At 47.9% G+C, this 16,149-nt stretch overlaps 1 protein-coding gene across 2 annotated transcripts in view; it reads right to left on the reverse strand.

Annotated features, from left to right (window-relative positions):
* The window catches only part of LOC146859544 (CD5 antigen-like), a 1,596,548-nt gene extending 1,581,383 nt beyond the window's left edge, over window positions 1-15,165 (reverse strand). For both annotated transcript variants that reach the window (XM_085650242.1, XM_085650243.1), the window contains exons 1-2: window positions 15,062-15,165; window positions 7,767-7,831 (exon numbers count right to left, since the gene is read on the reverse strand). In XM_085650242.1, the coding sequence (XP_085506368.1) occupies window positions 7,767-7,821 (55 nt within the window). In that variant the 5' untranslated portion in view covers window positions 7,822-7,831; window positions 15,062-15,165. The remainder of the gene's footprint in view (window positions 1-7,766; window positions 7,832-15,061) is intronic.
* Window positions 15,166-16,149: the final 984 nt, after the last annotated feature.

Here is a 16,149-nt window from a genome sequence, read left to right on the forward strand (position 1 = left end):
TCTTCCTCCTCATAGGTGATGTAGATATGATGGACCGGTGGGGTGGCTCCATTCCCATTGATAGGGGGATTGGTCCTATTTCATCCTCCTCTGTCTGGATGATTGCCTTTGGGCGTGCCTCTTTTATGGTTGTGGAGGTTGTTGTGACTATGAAAGGTTCAGAGCCCTTGGGGGCCTCATCGTCCTTATGTATAAGTGTAGAGGTTCAGAACCCTTGGAAATCTTGTCGTCCACGTTTTCGGCATCCACGTTTGTCCACACTGGGCTGCTCTCTAAAGAGGCAGAATTTTGGACCCTTAACCAACTGCGTATAACGTACGATTTGCCAGCATTGGGCTGGTCCTTTAGCTGATCAGATACCCCACCAAAGCAGCCTTGTTTGTAAGCATGTCCACAGCTATGGGCTTAGGGTTCTGTTTTGATGTTGGCAATTGGGAGCTTTCTTTAGACATTACGGTGCCTGTAGCTGACCTCAGAAAGAGGGAAGGAGGAGGGGTGACAGTGGGCCTGTGAGTTGGGATGTTATGTGGAGGGATGCTCAAGGGGCTTAAAGGGACGGACCAGAAGCTGTTAGGCGGGAGGATCATTAAAACAATTCCACGATGAGGCAGGCCGGTAGGAGGGTAGCAATGTAAGGCAGATGTACTGAGCAGCCCCTTCTGACCCTGTGGCACAGCCCTTGCCCTTACCCTTGCCGCTCCACACCCTGCCCACTCCACACCTCGGAGTAGGTGCTAACGCTCACTGGCCACCCGTAGGAGGAAGGGCTCCTGGTTCCTGATCAAAGTCCTGGTCAAAGACTAGGCCCCAGGAGCAAGGGGGAACCAGCCTGCAAGTGTTGTGTTAGATTCCAGGGTCAACGGGGGCAACAGGTCATATGTCCCCCAGTCCATCCTTGTGTCCTTTCTCGTAATTGCCTATTTTACGAGTGGCAGATGATGGTGGAATGTACCTGATGAAAGCCTCATGGGAGGCACAGAAACTAGGAGATGACATTTCTGTGATGGAAAGTTCAGGCATCTGCGTGAAACCACAAAATTCCACCCACCCCACATTTCCCAAAGTCTTCCAAAAAAAATGGTACCTCACTTGTGTGGGTAGGCCTAGTGCCCATGACAGGAAACAGCCCAAAACGCTACATGGACACACCACATTTTCACAGTGAAAACGGACCCCTTTTTTTGCAAAGTGCTTAGCTGTAGATTTTGAACCCTAGCTCTGCCGGCACCCAGGGAAACCTAGCAAACCTATACATTTTTTAAAGCTAGACACCCAGGGGAATTCAGGATAGGGGGAGTTGTCTGGCTCTCACCAGGTTCTGTTACCCAGAACAGCTTGCAAACCTCAAATTTTGTCAAAAAAACTAATTTTCCTCAAATTTCTGTGGGGGAAAGTTATGGAATCTGTGTGGATCTACAAAATTCCACAGACCCCACATTTCCCTAAGCCTTCTGAGAAAAATGGTACCTCACTTGTGTGGGTAGGCCTAGTGTCCGCGACAGGAAACAGCCCTTTTTTTGCAAAGTGCCTAGCTGTAGATTTTGAACCCTAGGTTTGCCGGCACCTAGGAAAACTTAGCAAACCTATACATATTTGAAAACTAGACAACTAGGGGAATTCAGGATGGGGTGACTTGTCTGGCTCTCACCAGTTTCTGCTACCCTGAATACTTTGCAAACCTCAAAATTTGTCCAAAAAAAACAAACAAATTTTCCTCACATTTCTGTGGTGGAAAGCTCTGGAATATGCGTGGATCCACAAAATTCCACCCACCTCGCATTCCCCAAAGACTTTTGAGAAAAATGGTACCTCACTTGTGTGGGTGGGCCTAGTGCCCGCGACAGGAAACAACGCAAAACGCAATAGGGACACACCACATTTTCACAGTGAAAACTGACCCTTTTTTGCAAAGTGCCTAGCTGTAGATGTTGAACCCTAACTCTGCCGACACCTAGGGAAACCTAGCAAACCTATATTTTTTTTTAAACTAGACAGGGGAATACAGGATCGGGTGACTTGTCTGGCTTTCAGCAGGTTTGTTACCCAGAATCCCTTGCAAACCTCAAACTTTGTAAAAAGAAAAAAAATTCCTCACATTTCTGCGGTGGAAAGTTTTGGTATCTATGTAAATCCACAAATTTCCTACCACCCACCGTTCCCCCAGGTCTCCTGATAAAAATGGTACCTCAAATATGTGGGTGCCCCAATTTCCCGTGATGGGCAAGGGCCCAAATCATATTGAGGAGACATCTAAATGGTTTATTACAAAACAATCTGGTTTTTCAAGGGGAGACACCTGGGCATTTGGCCGGAGGCTCGGCGGCCCTCTTGGGAAATCTACCAAACCCACACATTTCAGAAAACTAGACACCTGAGGGTGTCCAGCAAGGTATGGCTTGTTTGGGTCCCCCAACGTTTTCCTACCCAGAACCCCCTGCAAACCTCAAATTTAGCTGAAAGAATCACTTTTTTCTCAGTTTTCTGTGTGGGAAAGATATGAAATCTGCATGGATCTGCAAATTTTCTACCACCCAGCATTCCCCCAGGTCTCCCAATATAAATGGTACCTCACTGCCATGGGTGGGTCAAGTACCCACGACGGGCAAGTGCCAAAAACCTGTTGAGGCAACATCAAAATTACCTATCACAAAACAACCTGGTTTTGCAAGGGGGGTCCCATGTGTTTTTGGCCCCTGGCATGGTGGTCATCTAGGGAAACCTACCATACCCACACATTTCTGAAATCTAGACAACCGGAGGAGTCTAGCAAGGTATGGCTTGCTTGGGTACCCCAACATTTCCCTACCCAGAATCCCCTGCAAACCTCACATTTTGTGGCAAAATCTATTTTTTCTCACATTTCTGTGTGGGAAAGTTGTCGGATCACAGGGCTGACACAAGTTTCCTACCACCCAGCATTTCGCCAGGTCTCCTGATAAAAATTGTACCTCATTCGTGTGGGTAGGAATAGTGGTTGCAACAGGAAATGGCCCAAATCGTACTGTGTAGACTTCAAAATTACCTATAACTAAACTCCCTGGTTCTGGGGGGGCACCTGGTTTTTTGGCCCCAGGCTCTTCACCATCTAGGGAAACCTACCATACCCACACATTTCTGAAAACTAGACACCCTGGGGAGTTCAATGAGGTATGACTTGCATGGATCCCTCAACGTTTCCTTACCCAGATTCCCCTACAAACCTCAAATTTAGCTGAAAAAATCAAATTGTTCACAACTTTCTGTGTGGTAAAGTTCTGGAATCTGTGTGGATCCACAAACTTCCTACCACCCAGCATTCCCCCAGGTCACCCGATAAAAATGGTACCTCACTCACGTGGGTGGGTCAAGTACCCATGACAGGTAAGGGCCCAAAACCTATTGAGGCAGCATCAAAATTACCTATCTCAAAACAACCTGGTTTTGCAAGGGGATCCCCTGGGTTTTTGGCCCCGGGCTCGGCCGCCATTTGGGGAAACCTACCAAACTCACACATTTCTGAAAACTAGACACCTGGGGGAGGACAACAAAGTATGGCTTGCGTGGATCCTCAAAGTTTCTCCTTCAAGTGCCAGTCCACGCAAACCGCCAGCCAAGGACAAGTCTACGCATACCGCCAGCCAAGCGCCAGTTCATGCACACTGCCAGCCAAGTGCCAGCCCACGCACACCGCCAGCCGAGGGCCAGTTCACGCACACCACCAGCTAAGCGCCAGTCCATGCATAATTGCCTGCCAAACGCAAGTCCACACACACCGTATTAAAAAATGTTGAACACTAGGCCTACCCACACAAGTGAGGTACCATTTTTCTCAGAAGACTTAGGGGGATGTGAGGTGGGTGGAATTTTGTAGATTCACGCTAATCTCAGAACTTTCCATCACAGAAATGTGAGGAAATTTTGTTTTTTTTTACCTAAGTTTGAGGTTTGGAAAGGATTCTGGGTAACAGAACCTGGTGAGAGACACACAAGTCCCCCCATCCTGGATTCCTCTTGAAGTCTAATTTTCAAAAATGGTTTCCCTATGTGCCGACTGCGTTAGGGCCCAAAATCCACAGATAGGCACATTGCTAAAAACAAGTCTGTGCCGAGTGGGCATTATGCTGCCTTGGGGGAGAATCGGAGCGGTTTGCCCCGATATGCCCCTAAGGGGGGCAGAAAGACTGTGGCTATTTTTTGAGGGGGTGGAGGCATTGGTATGCACATTCTAGGCAGCCCCAATGCATAAAAAAAGCCAGTGGAATCGCTGGAACCTTTTGTGCTTTCTGGGGGCGATCTCCAAGCAGGGGTGCAATGGCGAGGGGGGCCATTGGAAAGGGGAAATTCTCCCCTTTTCAATGATACCTCTCCCATCTTTCTACATGCTCAGGGGGCTGAGATAGCCCTTTAAGCACATAGAAAGTGAAACTGACAGAAGCCTAAAGGTGTGCGCGCTGATCGTCATTTCATAGAAACCAGGGGGGCCTCGGGAGCTGGGGAAGCTCTTCCCCATCTCCCAAGGCTTTGGGGGAGACAAAGAAATTCCTCTGGTGCCTGCACCAGAGGGATTTCCGGTGTCATGTGCCAGGATGGCTGGAAGTCGTCCTGTGCACACAAGCACAGACGGCTCCCGTCCACCGTACACACAGATTGGGTTAAATCAAGCAATAGCCAAACAATAAATATTTCTTACGTTGTGCCACAAACTAAGAGCCTCTAGGCCTGGTACTCTGGATAAGAGATCAGAACCAGTACAAGTAACTCTTTGCAACTTTGGTTCCTGAACATGTCTTTAGATATATTTACCAGGCAAGGAATCTTCGGAACCAGGAGCTGGCTCAGGTAGTTTTAAAACACTGTTTCCATCAGCGCTCACACGGTTAGCAAACTAGAGGACAAGAGCACGTTAGCACCGTGAAGGCATGCCTGGATGGCGATAAACAGATACAATGCAAACGTTCTTCAGGTATTTCTGAGAACAAGTTATTCAAATATGTTAAATTGAAGTTCATGCACCATCAATTTGGGTTTTTTCCAACCTTGGAAATTTTTCCCAAGTGGCTCAGTTTGTCCGTAGACTCCACCTGCAGGCTCTCCAATACCCGAAAAGAACCCTTATGCATGTAGATTGTTTTGTGCACAGCACTTTACAGAGAGTGCAGAGAGCTCTTGCACAGAACCTTTTATATTGTTAGTGTGCAGACTTGCAGACAGGCCCTTCTGGTGACTCTGAATCCCTTCAACATCCACTTGAACATGAGGCTGGTAAAGCTTTTATCCAAGTTCAGTGAAAAGCTCATATATAATGATCAATTGCATTAAATCATTTAAATGGTCAAAATATATTTATACTTTAATTTGAATGGTATTTATTTATATCGCTCTTCATAATATGCACTACACGGCAAAATGTGATCTACCAAACATATTGTTGAAAACTTATCTGAGCTTAACAATATCTAAGTTTATCTTTGGCAATTACGCGCAACCAACATATAATGCAAGCGCTCTCAATAGATCCATCATACAAGAGGAATAAGACAAGGGGGTCTACTCGTACCCCTGATTTTTACTTTCTCAAAAAAGCACTAAATAAAAAAAATTAAAAACTAGCTCTAAAAGGATTTACTACTAAAAATAAGTTACTATTTTTTTTGCGATTCATGAACTTGGATGATTAGGAAGTTTAGGACTGCGGAAAATCTGCAGTCAGGGAGGAGGGGGGACATAAAGGATTGGACAGGCCTATATGTATAGGTGCAGAGTTCTCCACCCTGACTGCAGAATCTCCACATTTGTAAACTTACTGTTTAATTGAAGTGTGTGAATAGCAAGAAGATGGTAACCGTACACAAAAGTACACAAAAGTGTAAATGTATCTTTGTGAATCAGAGCTACTTCTATTACTAAACTGACAAGGAGAAATTGTTTAAAATGTCTGGATTCAAAATTAATTACCAAACATCTCACAGCATAGGAATACCTGACCCTTCTCTTACTACTCACATCCACTTTTAAAGACTTCGTCCCCTACTTGGGGGTCATTATCCCAGAACAAAGTTGAACGCTTATACAAGAACAATGTTCCCCGGTAACTGTACACTCTCTTCAAGGCCCTGGCATCCCCATCACCTCTCTGCCCCTTGCATCCAAATTCTTCTACTCCTGCCCCGGATAGCAAGATACTACACAGCGGCCGTCACCACTGTATACTTACAGTTACGTCAGACTTTTCATAGGAAGTGAGTTTCTTTGCCAATAACTTTGATGTCACTTTGCAAATATTCATGAAGCTTTCCTGAACAAAGATCCTCCTCCCCCCAGCTCCTTCCTCTGAAGATTTCGGGGTGATCCATCAAGCAGGGACCGAGTAAAAGGGGGGTCCCAAAATGCAATTTTCCTCATGCACTTTCATTAGGAAATGTTATACAGTGACAAAGCCAAAAAGGCTAATCAGAAGTAAATCAGTTCAATAATATTGGAACAATCAAGGTTAAAAATGAATGCAGTAAAAAAATCAACCCTCTTTATTGACTGAGGGGCTTTTGGAGTGAACTCTCTGATTGTGCTTTACAAATACATATGATCAAATGTTACATATTAATTTAATGCACCTAGACAACATTCTGGCCACCCTAGAAAATCATGTACACCATGTGACAGCTGTGTTACCCCCTAAACCAACAGTCTTTATTCTGTAGATTAAATTGTGATGTTCATGTGATATAACTTGCTTGGTTCCAGTCCAGGGAGGACCTGGCTTGGCAGTTCGGGCTGGACTGTTCCCATGAGGCACAGGGTCAAGACTGATTTGCATATGGCTGGGTCCAAACTGGAACGGCACGGTGAGCAAAAAAACGATGGATTTAGGCCCAGATCTCTGTACTGGGGTGAATGTATGACATTGTTCTGCATTCTGTCCATCAACTGTTGTTTTTGCGTTCATGTGATATGAAGCAAAATTCCTGTATTTTATAATCACAACAATAATGCCCCCTCTGAAACAATCACAAAAGCCTTTAACAAACAGCATCAGTGCTTGTTGGGTTCATGATGCTTGCATGGATCAGGCGTTTCACTGAAGCTTGAATCTTGCCTTGTAAACCTCTGTCTGCAGAGGGCCTTAGAGGAGAGGTGCTCTCAGAAGGTATTAGAGTATTGTTTATACCAACAAGAAGACCTTGGCATATTGTGTGTAACAAAGAGGCAGTGTAGGTGTGTCTGCTGACGGTGGCACACCTCAGACAGTGATGGGCCTGTAAATGGTTCTTGGCTTCTCTGGGACCACACCTCACAGACCCTCCCTCACACCAGCCATCTGGGCTCTCAGATGCTTATCTGTGCAGGTCCCATTGAATCTGCCCAGTCTCCTGATCCCTGGGAAACTCTAGGCAGCACTGGGCGTCCTCAGCTTTGTGTTCTGGTTTCATAATTCCCACAGCTATGAAGAAAGAGATACTCTGTGCAGAAGTAATCCGTCCTTTAGCAGGAATGCACAAGTTCTATATCTCTTTCTTTCTTTATTCCCATAAAATCTATTCCTTTTTCCTACATTCTTCTTCTAACTCTAGAATCTGCTCTCTCTCTCCCACTCTCTCCGTCTCTGTCCCTTTCTTTCTCTCTCTCACTCTGCCCTCTGTCTCTCTCGCTCACTCTGCCCTCCTCCTCTCTCTCCCCCTCTCTCTCCTCCTCTCTCTCACTTTACCAGAAATGGCTGTTCACAGCAGGGAAAGATAAAATATCATACAAAATAATCTTGAAATACAGAAGTAGAAATAAAACACACTCACGGATAGCAAAACAGGCACAGAGCACTTGAAGGTGGAACAAGACCGTCAGCAACATTTTCAAGATTCTGAAAATAGGAAAAGACAATTTAACATCAGTGTCACTTAGGTTCAAAGGTTTCTTTGACTTACTCAGAGCACTTGAGTATATCTTTACTTGTTACACTAGTATTTCCCTGGTAGATTCTCTGTGGGTTCATGAAAGACTGCTCTTTCTGTTCCTGCTCACCCTGGATCTCTTACCTTGTCCTGGATTCCACCCTGTACCTAATTCTCTTCAGTGCAGATTATACAGAGCAGGTGACAATCTAGAGGGTGAATGAGGCCCACTAGGGTACCCTGGCCATGTCAGGGCCACTACCTCCTCAATCTAGGACCAGCATGAGGGTGAATGAGGCCCACTAGGGTACCCTGGCCATGTCAGGGCCTCTACCCCCTCAATCTAGGACCAGCATGAGGGTGAAGAGGCCCACTGGGGTATACTGGCCCTGTCAGGGCCACTACCTCCTCAATCTAGACCCAGCATGAGTGTGAATGAGGCCCATTAGGGTACCCTGGCCATGTCAGGGCCTCTATCTCCTCAATCTAGGACCAGCATGAGGGTGAATGAGGCCCACTAGGGTACCCTGGCCCTGTCAGGGCCTCTACCTCCTCAATCTAGGACCAGCATGAGGGTGAATGAGGCCCACTGGGCTACCCTGGTCATGTCAGGGCCTCTACCTCCTCAATCTAGGACCAGCCTGAGGGTGAATAAGGCCCACTGGGGTACCCTGGCCCTGTCAGGGCCTCTACCTCCTCAATCTAGGACCAGCATGGGGGTGAATGAGGCCCACTGGGGTACCCTGGCCCTGTCAGGGTCTCTACCTCCTCAATCTAGGACCAGCATGAGGGTGAATGAGGCCCACTAAGGTACCCTGGCCCTGTCAGGGCCTCTACCTCCTCAATCTAGGACCAGCATGAGGGTGAATGAGGCCCACTAGGGTACCCTGGCCATGTCAGGGCCTCTACCTCCTCAATCTAGGACCAGCATGAGGGTGAATGAGGCCCATTGGGGTACCCTGGCCCTGTCAGGGCCTCTACCTCCTCAATCTAGGACCAGCATGAGGGTGAATGAGGCCCACTGGGGTACCCTGGCCATGTCAGGGCCTCTACCTCCTCAATCTTGGACCAGCATGAGGGTGAATGAGGCCCACTGGGGTACCTGGCCCTGTCAGGGCCTCTACCTCCTCAATCTAGGACCAGCATGAGGGTCAATGAGGCCCACTGGGGTACCCTGGCCATGTCAGGGCCTCTACCTCCTCAATCTAGGACCAGCATGAGGGTGAATGAGACCCACTGGGGTACCCTGCCCCTGTCAGGGCCTCTACCTCCTCAATCTAGAACCAGCATGAGGTTGAATAAGGCCCACTGGGGTACCCTGGCCCTGTCAGGGCCTCTACCTCCTCATTCTAGGACCAGCATGAGGGTGAATGATGCCCACTAGGGTACCCTGGCCATGTCAGGGCCTCTACCTCCTCAATCTAGGACTAGCATGAGGGTGAATGAGGCCCACTAGGGTACCCTGGCCCTGTCAGGGCCTCTACCTCCTCAATCTAGGACCAGCATGAGGGTGAATGAGGCCCACTGGGGTACCCTGGCCCTGTCAGGGCCTCTGTCTCCTCAATGTAGGTCTAATCTACAACATGCATTACATTGAATGAGTGACATTATAGCATTGGCCAGAATACTAACAAATCAATATGAACAAATGTGTATTTTGAAACTGGTAAAAACATCTGGAAAGGACAGGTCAGTATTGGGGATTAGAGACAGGAAAATGTGGATAACTAAACAGCTGTGGTTCAGAAACACTTTCTTTTGCAAAGGCATCGTTTTCATTTCCATCTAAGCTTTGCCCCTGTAAAGAGATTTGCACAACATTTTGTAATTTCCTAGCTCAGTCAGCTAAAGTCTGGGTTGGATTATATGTGCAGATCCGCGCAGTGGGAAAAAGTTGTAATTTCAGCTCTTGTAAGACATTTTGCTCGTGCCTACAACCACAGAATAGATTTACACCAAACATGGAATGAAAGTAGAACGTTAATTAAAAAGGTTTGATTTTGTTGGTTTGGTGTTAATCAGTTCAGTAAGTAAGTATGATTAATTACTCTCTACTCTCTATTCACTCTCTACTACCCTCTACTACTCACTCTCTACTACTCTATTACTCACTCTCTACTGCTCTCTACTACTCTACTACTCACTCTCTACTACTCTACTACTCTATACTCTCTACTACTCACTCTCTACTACTCTCTCTACTACTCTCTACTACCCACTCTCTACTACTCTATTACTCACTCTCTACTACTCACTCTCTGCTACTCTATTCCTCACTCTCTACTACTCTATTACTCACTCTCTACTACTCTCTACTACCCACTCTCTACTACTCTCTACTACTCTCAACTCTGTACTCACTCTCTACTACTCACTCTCTACTACTCACTGTCTACTACTCACTCTCTACTACTCTCGCTACTACTCACTACTACTCTCTACTACTCACGATTGAGTTCTTTAAATATACATAATGATCCACAAGGCATCCCTATCTTCTTCAAGTCCGCCCAAAGTATCTCATGATTCACCTAATCGAAGGCCGCCTAAAAATCTACAGAACAGCAAAAAAGATTTTCTTTCAAATCAATTGCCTCCCTTGCTATGTCAAAAGAGTGAACACATTTAAATACACCTTTGTCTACGGATATCAATCCTTCATCATCAGTGAAGTCTTTCAATATTTTTAAGATTAATTTATTTAAGACTTTTTCCCCACATCCATTTAACTTAGCATCTTATAATCCTTTGAATAAAGGTAGAGACCCTTTTTTATGAATGGTTTAGAATAGATATGTAGGATAGAAGGATCTTTCTGGCTTTGAGATCCCCATTTTTCCCCTGTTGTCAATGTGCTTTGCCTGTAGTTCACTGGGATCCTGCTAACCAGGACCCCGGGGCATTGCTCTCTCCTCTAAGTGACACGGTCAGTGCTTTGTACATCCCACAATTGACATACTGGGGTACCCTTGTAAGTCCCTAGTATATGATACTGAGGTACCCAGGCCATCGGTACTCCAGGGGTCTCCCATGTGTCTGCAGAGCTGTGATTGAAGTCTGTGTGAAATTGCGCTTACACCTTCATTTTCTGTATAAGGTTTCCTTTATATGCGGTCACGACCCTTATAAAATATAAGGAACTAATTTCAAGAAAATGCTTATCATTGTTGCAAGTATCTGATTTTTTGCAATAACTCTCTCATGAGCCTGAAAAGAAGAAGAATATAATCAAAATGTCTAAATTAATTCAACTTTTGTAGTATTTACCTAACACATTTTAAGGAAGTAGCCCGGGAAGTGTATTGATTAATAGTCACTTCAGCCGAAATGAGTAATATATTCATTTGTAAATACAGAGATCTTTATCAAAACACAAACTCACACACCCAAAAATATATTTATAATGCTAACACAATAAGTGAGGAATAGAAAATAAGTGACATTTGTGACCCCAGATTTACCAAGCCAGAGGGTTGGCTTCACTCGGCTTCCCTCTCCGTACCATTATACAATCCCCTGCCGCTCACCCCGCCCTCCTCCAAAACCTCAAGTGAATCCCCAAAATCTCATCATCACCTTTGTACCCAAGTGAACATCCATCCCCATCTCTCATTGCCTGCAAAGGAACAATCCTGCCTTCAGCACAGGCACCGTTGCTCCATGGTGCAAGCGTGCCTGCGTTGGTGCTAGGCTGCAGATTGTGTGCCTGTGCAGCCTGTAATACAGGCACCGTTGCTCCATGGTGCAAGCGTGCCTGCGTTGGTGCTAGGCTGCAGATTATGTGCCTGTGCAGCCTGTAATACAGGCACAGTTGCTCCATGGTGCAAGCGTGCCTGCGTTGGTGCTAGGCTGCAGATTGTGTGCCTGTGCAGCCTGTAATACAGGCACCGTTGCTCCATGGTGCAAGCGTGCCTGCATTGGTGCTAGGCTGCAGATTGTGTGCCTGTGCGGCCTGTAATACAGGCACCGTTGCTCCATGGTGCGAGCGTGCCTGCGTTGGTGCTAGGCTGCAGATTATGTGCCTGTGCAGCCTGTAATACAGGCACCGTTGCTCCATGGTGCAAGCGTGCCTGCGTTGGTGCTGGGCTGCAGATTGTGTGCCAGTGCAGGCACCGTTGCTCTATGGTGCAAGCGTGCCTGCGTTGGTGCTGGGCTGAAGATAGTTTGCCAGTACAGGCACCGTTGCTCCATGGTGCAAGCGTGCCTGCGTTGGTGCTAGGCTGCCGATTGTGTGCCAGTGCAGGCTGTGAAACAGGCACCGTTGCTCCATGGTGCAAGCGTGCCTGCTTTGGTGCTAGGCTGCAGATTGTGTGCCAGTGCAGCCTGTAAAACAGGCACCGTTGCTCCATGGTGCAAGCGTGCCTGCGTTGGTGCTAGGCTGCAGATTGTGTGCCAGTGCAGCCTGTAAAACGGGCACCGTTGCTCCATGGTGCAAGTGTGCCTGCGTCTGTGCTGGGCTGCAGATTGTGTGCCAGTGCAGGCTGTAAAACAGGCACCGTTGCTCCATGGTGCAAGCGTGCCTGCGTTGGTGCTGGGCTGCAGATTGTGTGCCAGTGCAGGCACCGTTGCTCCATGGTGCAAGCATGCCTGCGTTGGTGCTAGGCTTCGGATTGTGTGACAGTGCAGGCACCGTTGCTCCATGGTGCAAGCGTGCCTGTGTTGGTGCTGGGCTGCAGATTGTGTGCCAGTGCAGCCTGTAAAACAGGCACCGTTGCTCCATGGTGCAAGCGTGCCTGCGTTGGTGCTGGGCTGCAGATTGTGTGCCAGTGCAGGCACCGTTGCTCCATGGTGCAAGCATGCCTGCGTTGGTGCTAGGCTTCGGATTGTGTGACAGTGCAGGCACCGTTGCTCCATGGTGCAAGCGTGCCTGTGTTGGTGCTGGGCTGCAGATTGTGTGCCAGTGCAGCCTGTAAAACAGGCACCATTGCTTCATGGTGCAAGCGTGCCTGCGTTGGTGCTAGGCTGCAGATTGTGTGCCAGCGCAGCCTGTAAAACAGGCACCGTTGCTCCATGGTGCAAGCGTGCCTGTGTTGGTGCTGGGCTGCAGATTGTGTGCCAGTGCAGCCTGTAAAACAGGCACCGTTGCTCCATGGTGCAAGCGTGCCTGCGTTGGTGCTAGGCTGCAGATTGTGTGCCAGTGCAGGCACCGTTGCTCTATGGTGCAAGCGTGCCTGCGTTGGTGCTGGGCTGAAGATAGTTTGCCAGTACAGGCACCGTTGCTCCATGGTGCAAGCGTGCCTGCGTTGGTGCTGGGCTGCAGATTGTGTGCCAGTGCAGGCACCGTTGCTCCATGGTGCAAGCGTGCCTGCGTTGGTGCTAGGCTGCAGATTGTGTGCCAGTGCAGCCTGTATAACAGGCACCGTTGCTCCATGGTGCAAGCGTGCCTGCGTTGGTGCTGGGCTGCAGATTGTGTGCCAGTATAGGCACTGTTGCTCCATGGTGCAAGCGTGCCTGCGTTGGTGCTGGACTGCAGATTGTGTGCCAGTGCAGGCACCATTGCTCCATGGTGCAAGTGTGCCTGCGTTGGTGCGAGGCTGCAGATTGTGTGCCAGTGCAGGCACCGTTGCTCCATGGTGCAAGTGTGCCTGCGTTGGTGCTAGGCTGCAGATTGTGTGCCAGTGCAGCCTGTAAAACAGGCACCGTTGCTCCATGGTGCAAGCGTGCCTGCGTTGGTGCTGGGCTGCAGATTGTGTGCCAGTGCAGCCTGTAAAACAGGCACCGTTGCTCCATGGTGCAAGCGTGCCTGCGTTGGTGCTAGGCTGCAGATTGTGTGCCAGTGCAGCCTGTAAAACAGGCACCGTTGCTCCATGGTGCAAGCGTGCCTGCGTTGGTGCTGGGCTGCAGATTGTGTGCCAGTGCAGCCTGTAACACAGGCACCGTTGCTCCATGGTGCAAGCGTGCCTGCGTTGGTGCTGGGCTGCAGATTGTGTGCCAATGCAGGCACCGTTGCTCCATGGTGCAAGCGTGCCTGCGTTGGTGCTGGGCTGCAGATTGTGTGCCAGTGCAGGCACCGTTGCTCCATGGTGCAAGCGTGCCTGCGTTGGTGCCGGGCTGCAGATTGTGTGCCAGTGTAGCCTGTCATACAGGCACCGTTGCTCCATGGTGCAAGCGTGCCTGCGTTGGTGCTGGGCTGCAGATTGTGTGCCAGTGCAGCAGAGAGCGGCAATGCACCATATCTTGAGAGATTTGTCACTTTTCTGCCCTCTCAATTTTAATCAGCGCTGCAACTTGCCTTGCTGCATTGTGTGAACATCTGTCCTACTGGGTGGAGCTTCAGGTGGACATTTGACCAATACTGCTTTGGGTGTTTGCACGTTCTGTTGGACAATCGCCCACATCTGCACTAGCACAGCAACACAACAGCTAACAGCACCTGAACCAAATTAAAAACCTGAAGAAACCAAACATTTCATTTATGACTTCAAACTGTGACACACTCCCTGGTCCTGTCCTCTCCCAGATTGACTATATTTTTTGTTTTTTTGTTTTACGCAGTTTTATATAGCGCAAACCTGACCCGAAGGTATCAGAGCGCTTTACGAGAGCACCAGTTGAATTACACAAAGACACATTTATTTTTTTAGGCACAGGGAGTTTAAGAGATTTGCCCAGAATCACAGGATGTTGAGCGTCGTTGCCGAGACCTGAACCTGGTTCCTCAGATTTGAGCTTGACCGCCCTAGCCGTTAGGCCACATCCTCTCCCCAAATCAATGTGGGGAGACTATGGAAACTCCCTTCTGGCCATCACCACCAAGGTGACTTTTCTCCAATGAAGCTGCCACTCAGTGCCTCAATGAGACTGGCAAATGGAAGGGAAAGGTCTGGGTTCATTAATAAAGCACCCTGCTGCACAACCCATGCTTAATGACATTAAAAGGAAACACAGGACTGTCTCTGAGGTGCTGTGGAAACCATCTACTCTCTGTGAATCTAAACCCAACCTACAGAGATGAGTGGAACGCAGTGCACTTGTGAATATGTGAATGTAATATCATGACACAGGCCCTGATTAATGTACACAAGTGTATAGTTTCCAGGTCCAGATTAATGTACATTGCTATGTTGCTAGTCAGCTGGGTTCAAGCCTCATTAACACGGCTGCGCATAAAATGCACGAGAGATTCAACCCCCTGCTTGGCGCAGAATGAACATAGACTTGAGAAATGACCTTTGACCTGTGATATCCAGGCTGCTTACCTCTGGGACAGTCACAGACGCCTTGTGTGGGTGCTGGTTCGGTCGATGCTGCCCTGGGAGAGCTTCTCCTGTGTTCACTGTGCACTTACTTCAGTTTACTGAAGGAGTGCGTCATACCTTAAGGAGGGAACACCCCCCCTTACAGCTCTGACGCTCTGAGGGCGGGGCCATCATGGGACAGACAGAACAAACACGAGCCTTCCCACACCTTGTTCTTCCTCCAATATCTTTTCAACGTTTGTGCAACAGGACGTGGATCGACTCCAGCATCCTTTATTTACTTTGCAAAAACAACAATTGATGGACAGAATGCAGCACAATGTCATACATTCACCCCAGTACAGAGATCTGGGCCTAAATCCATTGTTTTTTTGCTCACCATGCCGTTCCAGTTTGAACCCAGCCATATGCAAATCAGTCTTGACCCTGTGCCTCATGGGAACAGTCCAGCCCGAACTGCCAAGCCAGGTCCTCCCTGGACTGGAACAAGCATCCTAGGACCGGTTTCTGGCATTTCAGCCCTCTTCAGCCAGGCTTGCTTGATTTCCGGTGGCATGGAGAGCAAGGGACCCAGGTCTGGGCATACCCATCCCACTCGGGGTGACAAATGCAAAAACAACAAGTGATGGACAGAATGCAGAACAATGTCATACATTCACCCCAGTACAGAGATCTGGGCCTGAATCCATCGTTTTTTTGCTCACCATGCCGTCCCAGTTTGATCCGTTGGTAGATCCAATGACGTGAGTAATTTCTTGATTTAATAAAGTTCCGTTGCCCAGCTGGGCAACGGAACTTTACTAAATCAAGAAATTTATTAATCAAGAAATTACTCACGTGATTGGATCTACCAAGTGTTTATTTGATTTGTGTTCTCTCCATTACTCTGTGTACATACATATTTGAATCACTGACGTGTGCATGGGCATCCTACGTTTTACAAGTCTTAAATAATCACACAATAAAGGTTGATTGATTATTAATTGGATAGTAATTATGTGGTACTTTATTATGTGGAGTGGGTTTGTGTGTTATGGAGAGTAAACGGTATAGGATTTTGTGTTGTGGATTGCTATGTAGAGGAGTTG

The sequence above is a fragment of the Triturus cristatus genome, chromosome 3_2 (assembly GCF_964204655.1).
Source record: "Triturus cristatus chromosome 3_2, aTriCri1.1, whole genome shotgun sequence".
Taxonomy (NCBI): Eukaryota; Metazoa; Chordata; class Amphibia; order Caudata; family Salamandridae; genus Triturus; species Triturus cristatus.